Source organism: Coregonus clupeaformis, chromosome 21, assembly GCF_020615455.1.
Source record: "Coregonus clupeaformis isolate EN_2021a chromosome 21, ASM2061545v1, whole genome shotgun sequence".
NCBI lineage: Eukaryota > Metazoa > Chordata > Actinopteri > Salmoniformes > Salmonidae > Coregonus > Coregonus clupeaformis.
In genome coordinates, this window is record NC_059212.1 from 20,493,425 (window position 1) to 20,517,187 (window position 23,763).

Genomic DNA, 23,763 nt, shown 5'->3' on the forward strand with positions numbered 1-23,763 from the left:
GTTGGCTACTATAAGAAAATGACAAGACAGTTGGTGAAGGGAATATTTTGTCCCCACCAGCAGAGAGACAGATAGTCAGGAAGAGACAGACACACTGACAGTTTAGGGTAATAATGTGCTGTTGTCCAGTAATACCCTTCACATTTTCATTGATATATAGACAATATTTGTAAGTGCCATTACAAGTGCATTTGTTTTGTCTAGTCCTTCGAAATTCAACTTTATTCAACATGCTTTAATAAGTTAACCAGGCGTTGTCTTTGCAATTAAAATATACCTATAAAATACTATAATATAATATATATTGTTGATGCAACTATAATTAGAAATCAACGGCATTATACTGATAATTCGTGTCATCATATATGGTTCGTCCCGGTTCCCCCACCCCCTATTCTACGGAGTGGTATGAACCAGAATACCGGAACCAGAAATGTACATTTCTTTTAAATAGACTATGTTTTTAATTTAGGGAGATGTATTTTTAAACGTATATCATACACAATATGAAATAATAAAATTCTAAAGTGCGTAAATGTATTAGAAATGGAAAATATCTGGGATTACAGTTTGAATATATACCGGACTCGCACCACGTGACTTCCTTTCCGGTCTAACCTGACAATATGGATGCCAGCCGCGTGCAGCCGATCAAGCTTGCAAGAGTAAGAAAACTCAAATCCTATTTAAGAGACTTTCAAGAAATTAATGTATACATTCGTAAATACTCTGTTTCATTTGAGCTATTTTTTTTTGTTGAAGTTCCTGCCACGTTTGTACTTGAACGGAGTATGGGGCCTCATAGCTTGGTGACCTGCGCGTGCTGGAAGTGCTAAATTACAGCAGCCATTACTTTTAGCTAACTAGCTTAACACTCACTAGGTAGCTGAAGAACAGGCACTCTTACATCCCACGTTTCCTCAGATGTTTAGTTGGCTAACTAACCGTTTAAATGTATTATCCAGGTCACCAAGGTGCTCGGGAGAACTGGTTCCCAGGGACAGTGTACCCAGGTATGTGTTACTGAATAGCTAGTTCTAGTGTTAACTTGATAGCCAACCAGTTAATGATGTCGATTGTTAGCTAAGTTAGTAAGTTAACTAGCTAATGGTGATGTATTGTGCAAAAGCTAGTAGTCATTGATCCCACTTCTGTTCCTCTGGCTATGCCACATACTAATGTATAAGATTATCCTGCATAGCTAGCTAGATTGGTTGTGGCATGTGGTCACTAGCCAGCTAGCTAACATGTCATGGTAAAACAAAGTAGCTAGCTAATCAATGACAGATGTTGTGTATCCCATCCCTGAGAAACTAGTTAACTAGGTAAACTGTCAATGGATTGAAATACAATTTATTTATAGAAATGCACCAGTTTACTAAACACTTCAGGTGTGACCAGATGTAGTATTTGATTATTTGGTTCAGCGTGTTATGGTAATAACTGTAAACAGTGTGGCTGTTGCATGTTATGTATCCTGCCTGTCTCTTTCAGGTCCGTGTGGAGTTCATGGATGACAGCAACCGTTCCATCATCAGGAATGTGAAGGGGCCAGTCAGAGAGGGTGATGTGCTGACACTTCTGGAGTCTGAAAGGGAAGCCAGGAGGCTGCGATAAAGGTGTGTACAATACTATTGTCCATGTAACACAGGGCTCTCCAACCCTGTTCCTGGAGAGCTATAGTCCTGTAGGTTTTCACACCAACCCCAGTTGTAACTCACCTGATTCAACTTATCAACCAGCTAATTATTCCAGGAACAGGGTTTGAGTGCCCTGACGTATAGTAGGGCAGTCATATGTACTCCTAGAAAGCAGTTGGGTGCGCATGTTTTTGCTCCAGCCTTATTCACCTGACTAAGTTAATCATGGTCCTGAGGAGCAGAATCAGGTGTGTTGAAGTAGGGCTGGAACACAATCCTGCGAGGGGTACCCATTCCTGAAGTATGTTTTCACACAAAGCTAAGGGAACTATAAAACAATGCTGCTAGCAATGGCCCTCAAGGGAAGTCAAAATGACTCAGTACTACCTCTGTAAAATTATTACTTTATAGTATAAGGTAAGTAATTGTGTAGGTGGACTGGAAAGCCATTCAGCTCAACTCCAACTTGTATGTCGTCCCAGGGATAGGTGTATGTTAGAATTGTCCTTGGGTCTGTTATTTTGCTGTTTAAAACATATGGTATATGTGCATACATTTAATGAATTTGCACATCTTTCCTTGCAGTGCCCGGGGAAGATATGAGATGCCAAACCAACGCCTATGGCGCAGACGCCCCATCAGTTCACCTGCAATGGCCCCACATCTCACTTGTGCAGTTTTTTTTTTTTTAAATAAAATTGGTTGTTCAAGGTGAAGATTTGTATTTTTCCTGTTCAATGACCGATGTGTGTAGACATGTTTTGAACTAAAGTTAACTGTAATGGAAGTTTATTTACTCGCTTGTCCTTGAATATGGTATGGATGCCACCTCTTGTCACTGATCCTATTTGAACATACAATTCCCACCTAGTACTGCAAAAATGTGTGCAGGTGCTGAAGTAGAACCTAAATAGGTTTGATTTTAATGATTGCTCTCCTTTTGTCAAAAGAGCAGCATACAGAAATGTACTCTACAGGGGGACGAAGTAGCAGCGGTGTAATGATTCGGTTATCACTGGAACTAAATTATGTACTACTAATGTGCAGTATCTGGAATGCTCCCCAACACATTGCACTCCTGTAGATTTGAAAGGATTTGCTAGACTGGGTGGAATTTTCACCATATTTCTTACGCCTATCCAATAGTTTCAGATCCACAGGGGAGGGTAGGAGGGCTACGGGAGGTTTTCAGCCTGACTTGGGACTAGCTTATTTGTAGGCCTGAACGGTGGAGCAGTGCCACTACAGTAATGTTTTTTTCATTAGATTGACATATTAAGAGGTGGAATGTTTTTCCCCTTTAGTTGGATTGGGTTTTGTAGCCTGATTTGAGAGGGGTTCCATGATAGCTTTTACTTATCCTTTGGTCAGATCAGGGTTCACTTCAGGTAAGGGCAGCAGGGGGGTTGCATCAAAGATGGTGGATAAATGAAGAGTCCTTTCTCAGGCTGTTTACCGTTGGGGGAAAAAAAGTATGGTCATGTCTGCTTAAGGGGTGGCTCTCCCATAGACACCAATGTGACAGTAGTGGGATCTGGTCTGTTTAGTTCATTGACTATATGAACCAGAAAAAAACATTTGCGAGTGGGATGTCTCGCTTCCTCCTACGTCTCTGGCTGCATGATGCTGTGTTAACATGTCGTTGGCCTACAAAAATGGATGTTCCTGATACCACAAACTACAGTGTAATATGACAGGATGTATATTATCAATTGTATCATAGTGCCAAACATTTCCTGTGTCGCTATTTGCTTTCCCCATATTGGACATAGCTACGTTCTATTATTGAGCGTGCCGTTATAGCCTTATACAGCCAAATCTAGAGTTACACTGCTCCAGAACCTTAGGTCAGATATTTCATGCTAAAATCTTATTTACTTTGTTGAATTAGCTCATTTCCAGTAGAGGGAAGCATCGTTCCTAGTTTCTCTGAGATGACTATTTTCAAAGGTCCACAGAGAACATTTTGTGACATCTGCCACAGGGTTATTTTTACACCACTTTGCATGTTACATGAACAGTCACTAAGTGATATACTAACTTACAGAACTCATGAACTCCCTGTCTACAACATTTTGGGCCATATTCAAGGAAACATGCAAAAGGTTGCAAAAAATACACCCTTTCGTCAAAATGCAAGTGTGTTTTCTGTTTCACCCGCTAAGCAGTGTAAATAAAAATACCACAGTGTTTTTCTGCAGTGCAGGTTTGAATTCCAGCCTCAATGGACAAGGGTAAACAAGTCCATAACAGAAAAAAAGCAGGTCAACCCCTTTTGCTATGTGTACCTTTTCAACACCTCTGTGTGGTTAGTTGGTGGTGAAAATGCTTTCTATTCTGTAACTGCAACACTTACCTTTGACCTATTTCCAACAACTACAGGAGATGGACGTACTGTTTGTGGTACCTATTACACTCATCTACATATGTATTTGGACAGTGATGCTAAAATGTTAAATGTGGCTCTATTCTCCAGTATTTTGGATTTGAGATCAAATGTATCATATAGGGTGACAGTACAGAAGGTAACCTTTAATTTGAGGGTGTTTCATATATGATTCACTGTTTAGAAATGAGAGCACTTTATAGGTCACTTTATAGCTCAGCTGGTAGAGCACGGCGCTTGTAACGCCAAGGTAGTGGGTTCGATCCCCGGGACCACCCATACACAAAAAAAAATGTATGCACGCATGACTGTAAGTCGCTTTGGATAAAAGCGTCTGCTAAATGGCATATTATTATTATTATGAAATTACCCTCAAATAAAAGGTGGATTTCTGTACTGTCACCTCATGAAACATTTTGACATTTAAGCATCACTGTCCAAATACATACGTAGTGGAGTGTATGTATTTTGAGACCAGAATGGCATATGAATGCTATCTAAATTAAGCTTAACTGACATTATCGTTATGCTTCTTGATACTGTGACAAATGCCTCACATATTCCTTTAAATTATTCAAATCAAATATGACTTATGTCTGACCTCCATTGTCTATCATTGCCTTTCATGCTTTTGTTTGTCTCATTCATCTTAACCGATCAATTGTGATTCTGTTCTCTTCTGGTAAATAAGGATGATGATTATGAAAGTAATCAATCAGATAATGTGAGCTCGTGTACATTTATCACAATGCTGTGTCTTGTTTAAGAGGGAATTTGGTGAATGGGGAAAACGTTTTGAATATGTTAAAAGGGTGACAGAGAAGATGATTTAAAGGACTTGACAGCGTAGCGCAGCATTTGCTGCTGTCTAGTACAGTACTGTGACTGATCAGTGGATCAACAGCTCGACACAAACAAAATAACCTATAGAGACCCAGTGTCATGGTGCAACTTTCACTCAGAAAGACGTAGTAAGTTGAAACCCAAAGTGATTTACTTCCGAACTATTACGGCCCCTCTCACTGGCATACATTTACAAATGGACTGGATCAACTTTTGCCAAGCTATTCATGGACTTCGATGAGTGGGTCCAATAACACATGGTATCGTTTGGCATACTGTGCGCTGTCATGTCTCAGAAGGCAGGTGGGTGAAAGACCAAGGGGTAAACATTGTTTTCATTCCTGAAGCAATATTTCAACATACAAAATGACTAAGATGCGTGAGTTGACCCCACTTTTATGTTTACAAATCATGAATATGGTCTTGAGTTGTACCTAACCATGTGACCTAACCAGGAAAAAGAGCCCACAGTTTACCAGGGCCCAAAGTTTCAGGTAAAACTCAGGGTCTTAATAATGAAGTTTTGGTCAATGAAACCATCTACAATTATTGAAACAACATCTATCAACTCTATATTTACCTCAGAGGAAAACACTACCAGTAGACTCTACCATATCGATCTCTAAACAACAAGTTGTTGAGTTGTCACAGTTTATAATGAACGTTCACCAACTCAGTTGACATTACGGATATAAATATATTATCTCTTAGGGGCCTGAACCAGAGGATATAGTTTGACTGTCGAGGGGTAAGCTGATAACCTATGAGCCATATTTAGACACAAACAAGTCTCAATCACATTTGACACCCTTGGCGAAGTTTCATTGAAAGTGGCCCATGTCAACGACTAGGAAGAGCAGGCTGGCACTTGATACCAGAGGGAGAGATTCCAAGCATATTGCTTAACAGGCTTCTTAGTCAACAACAACATCTCCAAAAGGGGTGAAAACAAGGTTTCAGCTTACTTCTCATCACTCCACACCACTCATATCTGAACCATCTACATGGGCAGCAGGTAGCCTAGCGGTGAGAGAGGCGAGCCAGCTTGTTTGAATCCTGGGTCCGACTGGAAAAGTCAGGAAGTGAATAGGCAACGGGAGGGTTGCTGGTATCAAATTCTAGATGCCATTGCCTGCCGTTGTGGCCTTGAGACAAAGCAAAAACCAGAATAAGAGGAACTCTGCCATACATCCTCCAAGATCATGACCACTAGCCCCCACCCAGAGAGACCAGCACCACCCTACACCACCAGGCCACTTCCAGAGAGGCCAGCTCCACCCTACAACATCGGACCCCTTCCAGAGTGGACAGCACCTTACTGTGACTAATGCCTGTGACATGACCCAGGTTATCACCAACTAGACTGTATACCAATAGTGTTGGATCTGTGACATTCACTTGTATTGATCATATCTTCACCTATGCTGCAAGAGCTTTGCTCCAAAGCAATATCAGTTCCCATTGGCTGTAGTGACCATAACATCGTGCCAATAACAAGGAAAGCCAAAGTACCAAAAGCAGGCCTTAAAGTTATTTATAAGAGATCATACAAAATGTTTTCTTGGGACTCTTTTGTTGAAGATGTAAAAAAAAAAAAAAAGTACAGTATGTTTGTCTGACGTGTATAAGGAGGAGAATCCAGTTGCAGCACTTGGAGTATTTGTACAATTATTCTGGCCAATTGTTGACAAACATGCAACTGTTAAGAAACTAACTGTGAGAACTGTTAGAGCCCCCTGGATCGATGATTAATTGAAAAATGTTATGGTTCAAAGAAATGATGCAAACAAAGGTGGCAAACAAGTCAGGCTACTCAGATGATTGGTTGACATACTGTCAATTGAGAAATGTTGTGACTAAACAACAAACAAATGAGAAAAAAACCAAAACAAGATAATTGACATAAAAAGCAATGGGAAAATACTTTTGAGCACCTTAAATGATATTATGGGCAGAAAACCCAATTCATCTCCATCGTTCATTTAAGTTTTTCAAATCAAATTTTATTGGTCGCACACACATATTTAGCAGATGTTATTGCGGGTGTAGCGAAATGCTTGTGTTCCTAGGTCCAACAGTGCAGTAGTATCTAACAATTCTCAACAATACACATAAATCTAAAAGTAAAATAATGGAATTAAGAAATATAGAAATATTGGGACGAGCAATGTCGGAGTGGCATTGACTAGAATACAGTATATACATACAGTGGGGAGAACAAGTATTTGATACACTGCCGATTTTGCAGGTTTTCCTACTTACAAAGCATGTAGAGGTCTGTAATTTTTATCATAGGTATACTTCAACTGTGAGAGACGGAATCTTAAACAAAAATCCAGAAAATCACATTGTATGATTTTTAAGTAATTAATTTGCATTTTATTGCATGACATAAGTATTTGATCACCTACCAACCAGTTAGAATTCCGGCTCTCACAGACCTGTTAGTTTTTCTTTAAGAAGCCCTCCTGTTCTCCACTCATTACCTGTATTAACTGCACCTGTTTGAACTCGTTACCTGTATAAATGACACCTGTCCACACATTCAATCAAACCGACTCCAACCTCTCCACAATGGCCAAGACCAGAGAGCTGTGTAAGGACATCAGGGATAAAATTGTAGACCTGCACAAGGCTGGGATGGGCTACAGGACAATAGGCAAGCAGCTTGGTGAGAAGGCAACAACTGTTGGCGCAATTATTAGAAAATGGAAGAAGTTCAAGATTACGGTCAATCACCCTCAGTCTGGGGCTCCATGCAAGATCTCACCTCGTGGGGCATCAATGATCACGAGGAAGGTGAGGGATCAGCCCAGAACTAAACGGCAGGACCTGGTCAATGACCTGAAGAGAGCTGGGACCACAGTCTCAAAGAAAACCATTAGTAACACATTACGCCGTCATAGATTAAAATCCTGCAGCGCACGCAAGGTCCCCCTGCTCAAGCCAGCGCATGTCCAGGCCCGTCTGAAGTTTGCCAATGACCATCTGGATGATCCAGAGGAGGAATGGGAGAAGGTCATGTGGTCTGATGAGACAAAAATATAGCTTTTTGGTCTAAACTCCACTCGCCGTGTTTGGAGGAAGAAGAAGGATGAGTACAACCCCAAGAACACCATCCCAACCGTGAAGCATGGAGGTGGAAACATTATTTGGGGATACTTTTCTGCAAAGGGGACAGGACGACTGCACCGTATTGAGGGGAGGATGGATGGGGCCATGTATCGCGAGATCTTGGCCAACAACCTCCTTCCCTCAGTAAGAGCATTGAAGATGGGTCGTGGCTGGGTCTTCCAGCATGACAATGACCCGAAACACACAGCCAGGGCAACTAAGGAGTGGCTCCGTAAGAGGCATCTCAAGGTCCTTGAGTGGCCTAGCCAGTCTCCAGACCTGAACCCAATAGAACATCTTTGGAGGGAGCTGAAAGTCCGTATTGCCCAGCGACAGCCCCGAAACCTGAAGGATCTGGAGAAGGTCTGTATGGAGGAGTGGGCCAAAATCCCTGCTGCAGTGTGTGCAAACCTGGTCAAGACCTACAGGAAACGTATGATCTCTGTAATTGCAAACAAAGGTTTCTGTACCAAATATTAAGTTCTGCTTTTCTGATGTATCAAATACTTATGTCATGCAATAAAATGCTAATTATTTACTTAAAAATCATACAATGTGATTTTCTGGAGTTTTGTTTTAGATTCCGTCTCTCACAGTTGAAGTGTACCTATGATAAAAATTACAGACCTCTACATGCTTTGTAAGTAGGAAAACCTGCAAAATCGGCAGTGTATCAAATACTTGTTCTCCCCACTGTATGAAATGAGTAAAACAGTACGTAAACATTATTAAAGTGACCAGTGTTCCAATAATTTGTTCAAAACTGTTCAACTATTGTCTTTCTCTCTCTTTGAGTCAACTACTCAACACATTTCATGCATTGCAGTGCTATCTAGCTGTAGCATAAAATGATGTATCTTTTGTCTCTCTGTGTTTCATCATTTTCCTTCAATTTGCAAGAGGCTGAATGTATCTTAGGAGAAAGCATCCGAGCGAGCGAAACAGCGCCCCTCTGTCTCTGTATGTGTAGCTAATCTATCTGATCTGATGCTGTCTGGGCAAAAAGAGTATGACATTCTTGCCGTCCGTAGCATTGAACGCAAGGGAAGACGGCAAGCATTTGGCCTCCCTTCAAGGGAAGCCAGTTTGGATTTGTCTTCACACCAATCACATCACATTGAGAGCAATACTTGAATTGTTGCATCTTGTTGTGTTGTTGTCCTCCGGTGGCTAGCTAGCTAAAATTGTCCCTTTCCTAAATTAGCCATGGATAGGGATTTGAACTTGTGGTTTTACTTAATTCTTCGTACTGGCCAATGATTATAACAGCGTTTCTGATCCAACCATAAATTCATTCATCGTGCCCCTGACCTGAGAGGATGGAAGTTCAATATGTAGCTAGATGTAGTAGGCTAATGTTAACTAGCTGGCTCATCATTGCCCATGAAAAGAAGTTTGGCTAGCGAGCAAGCATTTTAGCCAGGTAGCCTAAGACAACAAAAACTAAAAGTGTGTACTGTATGACAGAGTCATAGACCATTTCGTCAACATGGAAGTGTTACGAGAATTTTGTTATCTCAATGGTTGAAGTCAACTACTTCTTCAATCTTTGAATAATTCCCAAAAGGTTGTAAATCTCTTAGTTTAAATAAATTAAACAAAGACCCAATTCTGCTCATGGTCAGCATATTTATTCATGAGAGCACTCTGCAACAAAATGGTCATACAATATTTTTATACGCACACGTCAGAGGAAAAATCCCACCCCGCTGTAGGCGGGCTGTATTTTTCCACTGTACACATCTTGTAAGTTCACACCTGGGTCTAGCTCATGTGATTTTCCTCTGCTCTCCTGACCATCAGGTCACACACACACACACACACACACACACACACACACACACACACACACACACACACACACACACACTTTCTTATCATAGTCTACTCCTTGCTCGGGCAGGCTGCATTCTTCAGTTATCGCGTCCTCACAATATCCTGAAAGCCTTTTCACTCCCCTTTCCCTGTGTGTTTTGGGAACCAGTCTCCTGTTATTTGGTTTCAATCGTTTTGCACTTCTGCTTGCCTAATTACAAGACACAAATACTCTGTTGCTGTGATATAAACACATTTGATTAACTCTCTAAGCTCTAGTCTACTAATTAGTCATACATTATTAGTTTAACTGAGGGTGTGACATTTTAGTCATATCTTACTCACACATTTCTATATCAATCCACCCTTTGACTAAATTTCACACACACATTTAAAATACATTCTTATAAAATGAAACACACAACAAGGCATACAACTTGTTTTGCATATTAAAATGAGTCACTAGTACAAAACACACTATAAAAATACAATTTGTCTTGCAATGCTACCAAATTTTACTTCCAACCATAACTCACTCTCCTTGTTAGGATTTTCACTATAACTTTCATTGAAAAGATAGTATACTAAACATCAACAATTGTCTCATTTAATACAGGTTCATCAGGATTGAAATTTTCTGCATCGTCCACTAGAACGGGAGGATATAGGTCGTCGTTACATCGGTCTGAGTAGGGAATGGGCCCATAGGTCACTGCTTTCTCCAACGCCTTGCTCACCAACCCTCTGACACAGGGAATAAGACAATATCCACAAAGAACAAGCATACCCATACAAGTTATAGCCGCACCCAGAATAGTTGCAACAATAGTTTTCCATTTACCAAACATTTAATCAAACCATCCAGTTAATGATGTATTCACCCACCAGTTCTCAGCCCATTCTTCACTTAATGCCGTGAGACCGGCCAGTGCTCTAGTTACTGTACCATCTGGGGTTGTATTGTTGGGGATAAACGTACAACAATGACCTCCCACCATCTTGCAAACTCCGCCCTTCTCTGCTAAAAGCATATCGAGAGCCAACCTATTCTGCCAGGTCATGAGTGAGGTGGCGGATAGTTGGTCTGAGATTCCCTTTACTGTATCCCTAATTACTGCAGTCTAATTAACAAACCTTTGTTGAATAGATATAATTAATCCAGTCAACATTTTTATTAATTGTAACACACCAGAAAAACGTTGTTGTAAACCCTTCTCCAATTTGATCTGCAATTCGCATTACTTTGGTGTCTATAACATTGATAATCTCCGGGAGTCATGGTGAATTGGGGTGGCTTAGTATTATCCTTTTTAAGAGTGGTTATTTTAATATCAGAACAATTAGGTGAGGTTTGGTTTGATCCCAAATCTATCACACAAGAGAACATGGTCTGAGACATAGGTGCAGTTCAAAGGTTGGCCTACCTGTTGAACAGGCATAACAATTAGTTTGACCCAACGCCCTAGCTGTGTAGTTCATCCACCTTACCCAGAAGTTCTCATTTGAAATTCCTTCTACTTCTCCTTGGTTTATTTCCTGCAAGAGGAAATATTCTACCCTTGGTGGTTTAGTGCTATTTAGGATTCCTTCTGAGGGCCTTCCAAGGGGTATTAGACAATTTTTTGATACCTCTGGTGATAACATTGGATCTACCTGCTGTTCTGTCTCGGAGGTGGAAGATTCATTTCTCTCCTGAAAAATGAACCTCACACATGTATCTGCCCCGTGCTCATCAACACAGGCCCAATAGTTCCTTGCTAGGTCATCTTGCATAATTGACTTTACCGTAATCACCAGTTCCGTTTTACATTTATCATGGGTTTGTTTAATTCCCCATCGGTGTACTGCGTCTATCCCATTCTCATAGTATGTTCCCCAGGTATGTTTAAACACCTTTGCACAAGGACATGAGTGTTCCCCAGTGCAAATGTATTTACCATACCTTCTAGGACCTAACTTTCTTGTACACGCCCCCTTCTTACCAAAGCCCCCAAAACCTCCTATCTCTTCATGGGAGAAGTCGAATGGTATCTTGAATCCCCCATCTTGTCCTAAACTGACTTTAACTATAAAATAATCATTCCCCCAATAGTCTTTCTTGGTTTCAGTATTTCTACGAGATGGAATCAGTACCTTGGTATTGTTTTGTTAATCATTTCCCTGTTTAGGTTGACCTGGATTAATCCATAATATAGTTAACACGATGATGCAGCTCAGAGTCCCCCAAAATCCCCCAAAACGCCATCCCAATCCTGTCCCTGACCCACCTGCCTGGTACTTCCCCATACCCACACCTCTAGGAACACCCCACAGTGATGAAAGGTTGGGGTAGGGTTTCTTCATTAACAGAGTTTACCCCCGAACCCTAGTGGTTTCAGTTCTTCTCTTTAACTCTGTGTGTGTTCAACGGTGTTGGTATGTGGGCCTACCTTTTTGCAGTGGGTAACGTGGACCCAAGTGGCTCTCTCAGCTATTCTTATAGCGAAGGCAGTTACCAATAGGACTTGATATGGTCCCTCCCAGCGTGGCTGCTTTCAATCCTTTTTCCTCAACGATTGGATCCACACCCAGTCTCCAGGTTGTATACTATGAGTCACCTTCTCCTTTAATTCTCCTGTAGGACACAAATTCTTAGACATACGGGTATGGTTAACTAACAACTTTCACATGTGTTCTGCTAGTGTATTCTCTAGTTCTATGTCTGCCTGTTCTGGTCCTGCCAACCGTGGCATTCTGTAAGGTCTTCCAAACACTTTCTCAAAGGGGGACAATCCGTTCTTATCTGGCGTTATTCGGATAGTCATTCGTACGATTGGCAGACATTGTACCCAATTTCTTCCTTTCACTCCGTGATGACTATATAAAATTTCAATTTTTTTTTTTAGTTATTCGTTATACCATAGGCCACAAAGTGTGTCCTAACCTGCTCTACCATCCCCCCTATTGACACATTGCTTTACCCATGTGTCAATATTTCTTCATATCAAAACAGTGACTTTAATAAATTTAATAATTTACCTTTATGCCAGACATTATCTCGTAGGATTGCCCCTTTCTTTACAGTATGAAAATGTATGCACTCACCAACTGTAAGTCGCTCCGGATAAGAGCGCCTGCCAAATGGCCAAAATGCAAAATGTAATCATGTCACGCCCTGGCTCTGGGGACTATTAAATGTTGAGCCAGGGTGTGGATTTTCTATTGTTTAGTTTTCTAGGTTTGTGTTCTAGTTCATGTATATCTATGTTGGCCAGGATGGTTCCAAATTAGAGGCAGCTGTAGCTTGTTGTCTCTGATTGGGGACAATACTTAGGCAGCCTGTTTGGCACTGTTATTTTGTGGGATCTTGATCCGTAAGGTTTGTTGTTTAACCTAGGACTTCACGTATCGTTTGTTTAGTTGTTTTGGTTCGTGTTGAACATTTAATAAAGTATGTACGCCTATCACGCTGCGCCTTGGTCCGCTTCATCTAACGACGATCGTGACAGAAGATCCCACCATAAAAGGACCAAGCAGCGTTCCAAGCAGGAGGAGTTGGCGATGTCCCAGGTGGGCGAATGGTGGTCTTGGGAGGACATATTCGCGGGCAGAGGGCCCTGGGCAAAGGTACAGGCCCTGGCAAGGGAGGAGAAACGGCACCAACCGTGCCGACGACGGACACGCGAGAGGCAACCCCAAGACATTTTTGTGGGGGGGCACACGGCATGGACGACGGGGCTGCTGGAGGCAGCTACAGGGCGCATCGGCGATTTAGGAGAGGAGTCCACCAGGTTTGGGGGGCTGGAAGGGTGGTTGGCGGAGCCTAGAGGTAGAGCAGAGCCAACTCCCCGTACTCAGGCTAGGCAGCGTGAGACTGGGCAGGTTCCAAGTTATGCGGAGCTACGTACTGTGCCGCGAGTGTTCCGGCACAGTCCTGTACGTCCTGTGCTAGCACCACGCACGTGTCGTGCTAAGGTGGGCATGCAGCCAGGACGGAGTGTGCTGGCTCAACGCTCGTGGCCTCCAGTACCCCTCCTCGGTCCCGGATATCCTGCGCCAGTGCCACGTGCTGTAGTGTCAGTACGAGTGCACAGCCCTGTACGTCCTGTGCTGATGCCTCACACAGAGTGTGTGGAAATAGGCATTCAGCCAGGACGGGTTGTGTCAGCTCTCCGCTCCAGACCTCCAATCCGTCTCCACAGTCCAGCCCGGCCTGTTCCTGTCCCTCGCACCAAACCAGTGGTGCGCGTCGCCAGCCCGGTCCGGCCTGTTCCTGCTCCCCGCACCAAGCCTGTGGTGCGCATCGCCAGCCCGGTCCGGCTTGTTCCTGCTCCCCGCACCAAGCCAGTGGTGCGCGTCGCCAGCCCGGTCCGGCCTGTTCCTGCTCCCCGCACCAAGCCAGTGGTGCGCGTCGTCAACCCGGTCCGGCCCGTTCCTGCTCCCCGCACCAAGCCAGTGGTGCGCGCGTCGTCAGCCCGGTCCGGCCCGTTCCTGCTCCCCGCACCAAGCCAGTGGTGCGGCGTCGTCAGCCCGGTCCGGCCCGTTCCTGCTCCCCGCACTAAGCCTGTGGTGCGCGTCGCCAGCCCGGTCCGGCCCGTTCCTGCTCCCCGCACCAAGCCAGTGGTGCGCGTCGTCAGCCCGGTCCGGCCTGTTCCTGCTCCCCGCACCAAGCCAATGGTGCGCGTCGTCAGTCCGGTCCGGCCCGTTCCTGCTCCCCGCACCAACCAGTGGTGCACGTCGTCAGCCCGGTCCGGCCCGTTCCTGCTCCCCGCACCAAGCCAGTGGTGCGCGTCGCCAGCCCGGTCCGGCCTGTTCCTGCTCCCCGCACCAAGCCAATGGTGCGCGTTGTCAGCCCGGTCCGGCCCGTTCCTGCTCCCCGCACCAAGCCAGTGGTACGCGTCGTCAGCCCGGTCCGGCCCGTTCCTGCTCCCCGCACCAAGCCAGTGGTGCGCGTCGTCAGTCCGGCACGGTCCATGCCTGTTCCACTGGTGCCTGGTCCAGCACCGGTCAGCTGCTCCACGCCGGAGCCAGAGCAATCCGCTCCACCGGTGTTCAGTCCAGCTCCGGCCAGCGGGGAAGGTCCAGACCAGGGGCGCTACGGGGGATTAGAGATAGAGGGGTGGTCACGCCCGGAGCCGGATCCGCCGCCGAGGCGGAATGCCCACCCGGCCCCTACCCTCTTGTGTTTGGTTGGCGCGGTCACAGTCCGCGCCTTTGGGGGGGGTACTGTCACGCCCTGGCTCTGGGGACTATTAAATGTTGAGCCAGGGTGTGGATTTTCTATTGTTTAGTTTTCTAGGTTTGTGTTCTAGTTCATGTATATCTATGTTGGCCAGGGTGGTTCCCAATCAGAGGCAGCTGTAGCTTGTTGTCTCTGATTGGGGACCATACTTAGACAGCCTGTTTGGCACTGTTATTTTGTGGGATCTTGATCCGTAAGGTTTGTTGTTTAACCTAGGACTTCACGTATCGTTTGTTTAGTTGTTTTGGTTCGTGTTGTACATTTAATAAAGTATGTACGCCTATCACGCTGCGCCTTGGTCCGCTTCATCTAACGACGATCGTGACAAATCAAGAACATAGGAAATATCTGTTTCCCCGTATATTGTTCCTGTCACCCTTCTTAATGTCATATTTCCCTCATTTGCCAATATAATCCCTTACTTCGTATAAGTATGCAGTGATATTTTATTCCAGGCATCTATTATTTAAAAAAAATGTTTGACACGTTGTCTCCTACTGTCCCTTAACATATACTGTAGGGGATTTCCCTCAATCCTTGGAAAAAACAAAAAACAGAACACATCGGATAACTCCATGTTTCATTAAATTCACTAAACCTATAAATAACAAACCCATAACCACCTTCTGGTAATCTACTGATTTAAACCTGTTGCATTAATTTATTAAAATATAAACCTATTGTTTAATAAATCCAGAACCTACGAAAAAATTTTACCACGCCATCAGCCTAATAGTAAAAACGATCTCCCATTGTTCAACGTGAACTTTGCAGCAATTCGACCATGAAGGCCTGATTCACACGGTCCGCTCTGAACAGTTGATGTTGAAATGTGTCTGTTACTTGAACTCTGTGAAGCATTTATTTGGGCTGCGATTTCTGCAGCAGAGGTAACTCTGGGTCTTCCATTCCTGTGGTGGTCCTCATGAGAGCCAGTTTCATCATAGCGCTTGATGGTTTTTGTGACTGCACTTGAAGAAACGTTCAAAGTTCTTGAAATGTTCCATATTGACTGACCTTAATGTCTTAAAGTAATGATGGACTGTCGTTTCGCTTTGCTTATTTGAGCTGTTCTTGCCCTAATATGGACTTGGTCTTTTACCAAATAGGTCTATCTTCTGTATACCCCCCCTACCTTGTCACAACACAACTGATTGGCTCAAACGCATTAAGAAGGAAAGAAATTCCACAAATTAACTTTTAAGAAGGCACACCTGTTTATTGAAATGCATTCCAGGTGACTACCTCATGAAGCTGGTTGAGAAAATGCCAAGAGTGTGCAAAGCTGTCATCCAGGCAAAGGGTGGCTACTTTGAAGAATCTCAAATATAAAATATATTTTGATTTGTTTAACACTTTTTTGGTTACTACATGATTCCATATGTGTTATTTCATAGTTTTGATGTCTTCACTATTATTCTACAATGTAGAAAATAAAGTAAAACCCTGGAATGAGTAGGTGTGTCCAAACCTTTGACTGGTACTGTAGGTTGTAATATGGCTTTTTTTCTGTCTTGGCTTCCCCAGTGATTTTATCCACGCACTGCTACTGTACTAAGGCAAAAGCAAGTTTAGCTTTAAAAAACAGACAAAAAACATATGGTATCACAGCGCTTCTTTCTAAATATATAATTTAACTGTACTTATTTTTAATGTAATATCTTATGTTGTTCTTGCCTATTACTGTTCTGTACTTTGTCATGTATTTGTAAGTTTTTGTGGACCCCAGGAACAGTAGCTGCTGCATGTGCAGTAGCTAATGGGGATCCTAATGAACTAAACTCTCTCTCTCTTCTCCCCCACCCTCCCTGTTTGTCCACAGGCCTTCAGGCCTCTACTTGTACACAGCAGGGAAAAAACAGCAGGGTGACTTGTCTCGAGGGTATATCATAGTCAACAACACCATGCGAAGTTGCCAATCCAACCGCAGGTGGGAAAAAAACATGAAAACTTGGGCATGGTGCCTGAATCTGAGGTACTTGTTGAGACACGTTATCTCATATAGTAATGTTTACTGTGCACTTTGTATATGAGGTGTAAAGCAATTTATATGTATTTCAGAGGTGCAAAACTCCTGTGTTGTGCTGGTTGTCTTTTGTCCTTGGCAATTAATTAGATTTATGGCAGTCCACATAACTGACTACCCATCCCGCAATCTGATTATTAGCCAGTAACAAACAGAAACAGCAGGGCACTGTCGCCCTAGAGAACCAAAGTTAGCACCCTATGGTAAATCTAACTATTGTATCACAGACCTTGCAGACTTAAAAGTCATGATGTACAAATTGGAAGAGATTGTTTTTAATGGAGATTAAATTATGTAAGACTAGCTCCATCAGACCAACAGATCGCTAGGGGTGATTTTGAAAAGGTTCCTTCAGACACTTGGCATGACAAACAGGTTGGCTTCAGGATAGCCCCCCTAACCTACTTCTCAGGTTTCCTCCAAACATATCATGATAACCTTGTTTGGAAGCCAGACGGCTGTGTATTAAGCTTCATCGATGCTAAAATTGGATCCTGTGCCAGAATATCACACCCTATCAATGTTAAAATTGGAGTCTGTGTCACTAGAGAAATTATACCCCCATTGCATATAGAGGACATTTGGGAAAAGGCATCTTTGGAACTTGGCAGAGCCTTTGTCACTCTCATGCGGTGTAGCAGGATGTGCTGTGGTGGGGTCAGGGAACCTCCTGGGGAAGAGGGGCCTCTGATTTACTGCCCTTGACCCGGACAATGACCCCAGTCATGGTGCTCATATTTACTAATGGGGCCCTTAGGACACAGAGGGAGGCCTTCAGACAATCGCCTCCGAGGTAACTAGCGGACATTCACTGGTTCTCTGAACTGCAGTGCACCCTTAGGCACAGAGTATCCATTTCCTGCCATTAATTGCAGCACAACCAGGTTTAATTAAGCTCCAAGATGGAGGCCAAGTTCCCACAGCTTGGGGGCATAAAAGCAAAGCACATTAAATATGTTAAAAGACAAGAGATACACAAATAAAAGGCACAAATACTCTAATTTGCATTGACACCATGTCATTCACAGGCACATCCTCATTAGGATGTTCTGAACTTGTGCTAGCCCAATAACCAGTAAACAACCTGCCTGAAGCTGCCAACTTCCATCCTGTGCAGTAGATTATCACGTGTGTGTGTGACCATGAGAAGGACATGAAGAATGTGGAAGAGAGTGTGTATGTCCTCAACATGTGTGTGACAATGAAAGACACAGTGGGAATGAGAAAGAGCGCTAGGGGACTTCAGCCTCAGAATAAACAATTTCCGACTTTTTGCTTTTCACTAGCTCATACAAATAGCACTGGGGATTGGTCAATGAAATCTTTAACAATTTATTTTCAAAGGTGCAGTCCCCCATGTCGCATATCGGTTGTTGAATATCAGTTTACCACAATTCCCACTACTCAGCAAAGTGGCAGTGCAAATAGCAGGTGCAAAGAGCGACTGCATGCTGGAGTCACGAGGCAGGGTCAGACATGTTGCCGTTGTTGTTAGACCTGTTTTTGAGTGATTGGGGGTGTAAAAAAAGAGTTATGACCTCCCTTCCTTAGTAAACACTGCTGTGATGAAGCTGATGAACTGTGTCCTCTGCGCTGCCCGAAGCCAACGCCACTCAATCGCCATAACAGAGAGTTGGGAGCTGAACAACAAAGACTCACTTTGTTTGACATTCCAGCAACTGGGCACAGCACTGATACTTTATTGTGTTATCAGCCACATTGCAGTCGTACTTGGTCTGAGTGTCTTGAGTATTTGTATTTGTATTTATTATTTATCCCCATTAGCTGCTGCCAAGGCAGTTTATAAAATGTTAAAAACATTGTAATACATTCACAGATTTCACAACACACTGTGTGCCCTCAGGCCCCTACTCCACCACTACCACATATCTACAGTACAAAATCCATGTGTTCGTGTGTGTATAGAGCGTACGTTATCGTGTGTTTGTATGCATGTGTCTGTGCCTATGTTTGTGTTGCTTCACAGTCCCCGCTGTTCCACAAGGTGTATTTTTACCTGTTTTTAAAATCTAAATTTTACTGCTTGCATCAGTTACTTGATGTGGAATAGAGTTCCATGTAGTCATGGCTCTACGTAGTACTGTGCGCCTCCCATAGTCTGTTCTGGACTTGGGGACTGTGAAGAGACCTCTTGTGGCATGTCTTGTGGGGTATGCATGGGTGTTCGAGCTGTGCGCCAGTAGTTCAAACAGACAGCTCGGTGCATTCAACATGTCAATACCTCTCATCAATATAAGTAGTGATGAAGTCAATCTCTCCTCCACTTTGAGCCAGGAGAGATTGACATGCATATTATTAATATTAGCTCTCTGTGTACATACAAGGGCCAGCCATGCTGCCCTGTTCTGAGCCAATTGCAATTTTCCTAAGTCCCTTTTTGTGGCACCTGACCACACGACTGAACAGTAGTCCGGGTGCAACAAAACTAGGGCCTGTAGGACCTGCCTTGTTGATAGTGCTGTTAAGAAGGTAGAGCATCACTTTATTATGGACAGACTTCTCCCAATCTTAGCTACTTTTGTATCAATATGTTTTGACCATGACAGTTACAATCCAGGGTTACTGCAAGCACTATAGTCACCTCAACTTGCTCAATTTCCACATTATTTATTACAAGATATTCCTAGATATTCCTAGAAAACATTGAACCGCTGTAGTTTACAACAATTATAGTTTCTGAGGTGGAAGTTGGGAGAGTTATATTTGGGTGTTTCAGTGAAACGTGAGGGAGGCCCCGCTCTCTCGCTTTCCCAGATGTTTAGTTCGTTTCATTCCGATCTCCTTTGCATTATTGTAGCCATTTTCTGTAGCCTGTCAACTATAAGTCTGTCTATCCCTGTTCTCTCCTCTCTGCACAGGCTATACAAACGCCTCACACCGCGTGGCTGCTGCCACTCTAACCTGGTGGTCCCTGCGCGCACGACCCACGTGGAGTTCCAGGTCTCCAGCAGCCTCTGGAACTGCCATTCTGCGGCCAACAAGGACTGCCATTCTCAGCCTATGCTACCCTCCAATCCCTCGACTTCTTGGCGCCGACGGAAACATGGATTACCACTGAAAACACTGCTACTCCTACTGCTCTCTCCTCGTCTGACCATGTGTTCTCGCATACCCCGAGAGCATCTGGTCAGCGGGGTGGTGGCACAGGAATCCTCATCTCTCCCAAGTGGACATTCTCTCTTTTTCCCCTGACCCATCTGTCTATTTCCTCATTTGAATTCCATGCTGTCACAGTCACTAGCCCATTCAAGCTTAACATCCTTATCATTTATCGCCCTCCAAGTTCCCTTGGAGAGTTCATCAATGAGCTTGACGCCTTGATAAGTTCCTTTCCTGAGGATGGCTCACCCCTCACAGTTCTGGGTGACTTTACCCTCCCTACGTCTACCTTTGACTCATTTCTCTCTGCCTCCTTCTTTCCACTCCTCTCCTCTTTTGACCTCACCCTCTCACCGTCCCCCCCTACTCACAAGGCAGGCAATACGCTTGACCTCATCTTTACTAGATGCTGTTCTTCTACTAATCTCACTGCAACTCCCCTCCAAGTCTCCGACCACTACTTTGTATCCTTTTCTCTCTCGCTCTCTTCCAACACTACTCACTCTGCCCCTACTCAGATGGTAATGTGCCGTCACAACCTTCGCTCTCTCTCTCCCGCTACTCTCTCCTCTTCCATCCTATCATCTCTTCCCTCTGCTAAATCCTTCTCCCTCCGATCTCCTGATTCTGCCTCCTCAAACCTCCTCTCCTCCCTTTCTGCATCTTTTGACTCTCTATGTCCCCTATCCTCCCGGCCGGCTCGGTCCTCCCCTCCTGCTCCGTGGCTTGACGACTCATTGCGAGCTCACAGAACAGGGCTCCGGGCAGCCAAGCGGAAATGGAGGAAAACTAGACTCCCTGCGGACCTGTCATCTTTTCACTCCCTCCTCTCTACATTATGTTCCTCTGTTTCTGCTGCTAAAGCCACTTTCTACCACTCTAAATGTCAATCCTCTGCCTCTAACCCTAGGAAGCTCTTTGCCACCTTCTCCTCCCTGCTGATTCCTCCTCCTCCTCCCCCTCCCTCCTCCCTCTCTGTGGATGACTTCGTCAACCATTTTGAAAAGAAGGTTGACGACATCAGATCCTCATTTATTAAGTCAAATGACAGCGCTGGTCCTGCTCACACTGCTCTACCCTATGCTTTGACTTCTTTCTCCCCTCTCTCTCCAGATGAAATCTTGCGACTTGTGACGGCCGGCCGCCCAACAACCTGCCCGCTTGACCCTATCCCCTCCTCTCTTCTCCAGACCATTTCCGGAGACCTTCTCCCTTACCTCACCTCGCTCATCAACTCATCCTTGACCGCTGGCCATGTCACTTCCGTCTTAAAGAGAGCGAGAGTTGCACCCCTTCTCAAAAAACCTACACTCGATCCCTCCAATGTCAACAACTACAGACCAGTATCCCTTCTTTCTTTTCTCTCCAAAACTCTTGAGCGTGCCGTCTCTAGCCAACTCTCCTGCTATCTCTCTCAGAATTACCTTCTTGATCCAAACCAGTCAGGTTTCAAGACTGGTCATTCAACTGAGACTGCTCTTCTCTGTGTCACGGAGGCTCTCCACACTGCTAAAGCTAACTCTCGCTCCTCTGCTCTTATCCTTCTAGACCTATCTGCTGCCTTTGATACTGTGAACCATCAGATCCTCCACTACACCCTCTATGAGTTGGGCATCTCCGGCGCTGCTCGCTCTTGGATTGCGTGCTACCTGACAGGTCGCTCCTACCAGGTGGCGTGGCGAGAATCTGTCTCCGCACCACGTGCTCTCACCACTGGTGTCCCCCAGGGCTCAGTTCTAGGCCCTCTCCTATTCTCTCTATACAACAAGTCACTTGGCTCTGTCATATCCTCACAAGGTCTCTCCTATCATTGCTACGCAGACGACACACAATTAATTTTCTCCTTTCCTCCTTCTGATAACTAGGTGGCGAATTGCATCTCTGCATGTCTGGCAGACATATCAGTGTGGATGTCGGATCACCACCTCAAGCTGAACCTCGGCAAGACGGAGCTTCTATTCCTCCCGGGGTAGGACTGCCCGCTCCATGATCTCGCCATCACGGTTGACAACTCCATTGTGTCCTCCTCCCAGAGTGCAAAGAACCTTGGCGTGACCCTGGACAACACCCTGTCGTTCTCCACTAACATCAAAGCGGTGACCCGATCCTGCAGGTTCATGCTCTACAACATTCGCAGAGTACGACCCTACCTTACACAGAAAGCGGCACAGGTCCTAATCCAGGCACTTGTCATCTCCCGTCTGGATTACTGCAACTTGCTGTTGGCTGGGCTCCCTGCCTGTGCCATTAAACCCCTACAACCTATCCAGAACGCTGCAGCCCGTCTGGTGTTCAACCTTCCCAAGTTCTCTCATGTCACCCCGCTCCTCCGCACACTCCACTGGCTTCCAGTTGAGGCTCGCATCTACTACAAGACCATGGTGCTTGCCTACGGAGCTGTGAGGGGAACGGCACCTCTTTATCTTCAGGCTCTGATCCTACACCCAAACGAGGGCACTATTTCACTGACCACCTTCCGGAGACACTTGAAACCCTACCTCTTTAAGGAATACCTGGAATAGTATAAAAGTAATCAGGGCTTTGTGATGGCCACTCCAATACCTTGACTTTGTTGTCCTTAAGCCATTTTGCCACAACTTTGGAAGTATGCTTGGGGTCATTGTCCATTTGGAAGACCCATTTGCGACCAAGCTTTAACTTCCTGACTGATGTCTTGAGATGTTGCTTCAATATATCCACCTCATTTTCCTTCCTTATGATGCCATCTATTTTGTGAAGTGCACCAGTCCCTCCTGCAGCAAAGCACCCCCACAGCATGATGTTGCCACCCCCTTGCTTCACAGTTGGGATGGTATTCTTCGGCTTGCAAGCAACCCCCTTTTTCCTCCAAACATAACGATGGTCATTATGGCCAAACAGTTCTATTTTTGTTTCATCAGACCAGAGGACATTTCTCCAAAAAGTACGATCTTTGTCCCCATGTGCAGTTGCAAACCGTAGTCTGGCTTTTTTTATGGCGGTTTTGGAGCAGTGGCTTCTTCCTTGCTGAGCAGCCTTTCAGGTTATGTCGTTTTACTGTGGATATAGGTACTTTTGTACCTGTTTCCTCCAGCATCTTCACAAGGTCCTTTGCTGTTGTTCTGGGATTGATTTGCACTTTTCACACCAAAGTACGTTCATCTCTAGGAGACAGAACGCGTCTCCTTCCTGAGCGGTATGACGGCTGCGTGGTCCCATGGTGTTTATACTTGCGTACTATTGTTTGTACAGATGAACGTGGTACCTTCAGGCGTTTGGAAATTGCTCCCATGGATGAACCAGACTTGTGGAGGTCTACAAAATTTTTTCTGAGGTCTTGGCTGATTTCTTTTGATTTTCCCATGATGTCAATCAAAGAGGCACTGACTTTGAAGGTAGGCCTTGAAATAGAGTTTTTACAGTCATTTTCTTAATGGGTGCATGTTTATTAGTAACTGGAATAAGCAATTTCATAATTGAGTGTCCTTGAGAATAAATAATTATGTTCATCAGAACTCCCAAAAAGCTTGTTTTGCTCTCAGTTGTTGTGTTCCAGGTCTTGTTCTGATGGTCAAAAAGGGTCACAGGAAAATAAAGCAAGAGAAAGTGGTTACTGGAA

General features: G+C 44.4%; 1 protein-coding gene across 1 annotated transcript; it reads left to right on the forward strand.

The window, feature by feature from the left end:
• The first annotated feature begins 594 nt into the window (after positions 1-594).
• Positions 595-2,356, forward strand: LOC121535048 (40S ribosomal protein S28). The gene is made up of 4 exons (XM_041841735.1): positions 595-665; positions 966-1,013; positions 1,495-1,619; positions 2,226-2,356. The coding sequence occupies exons 1-3, from the start codon at positions 627-629 to the stop codon at positions 1,615-1,617; spliced, it is 210 nt and encodes a 69-aa protein (XP_041697669.1). The 5' UTR covers positions 595-626; the 3' UTR covers positions 1,618-1,619; positions 2,226-2,356.
• Positions 2,357-23,763: the final 21,407 nt, after the last annotated feature.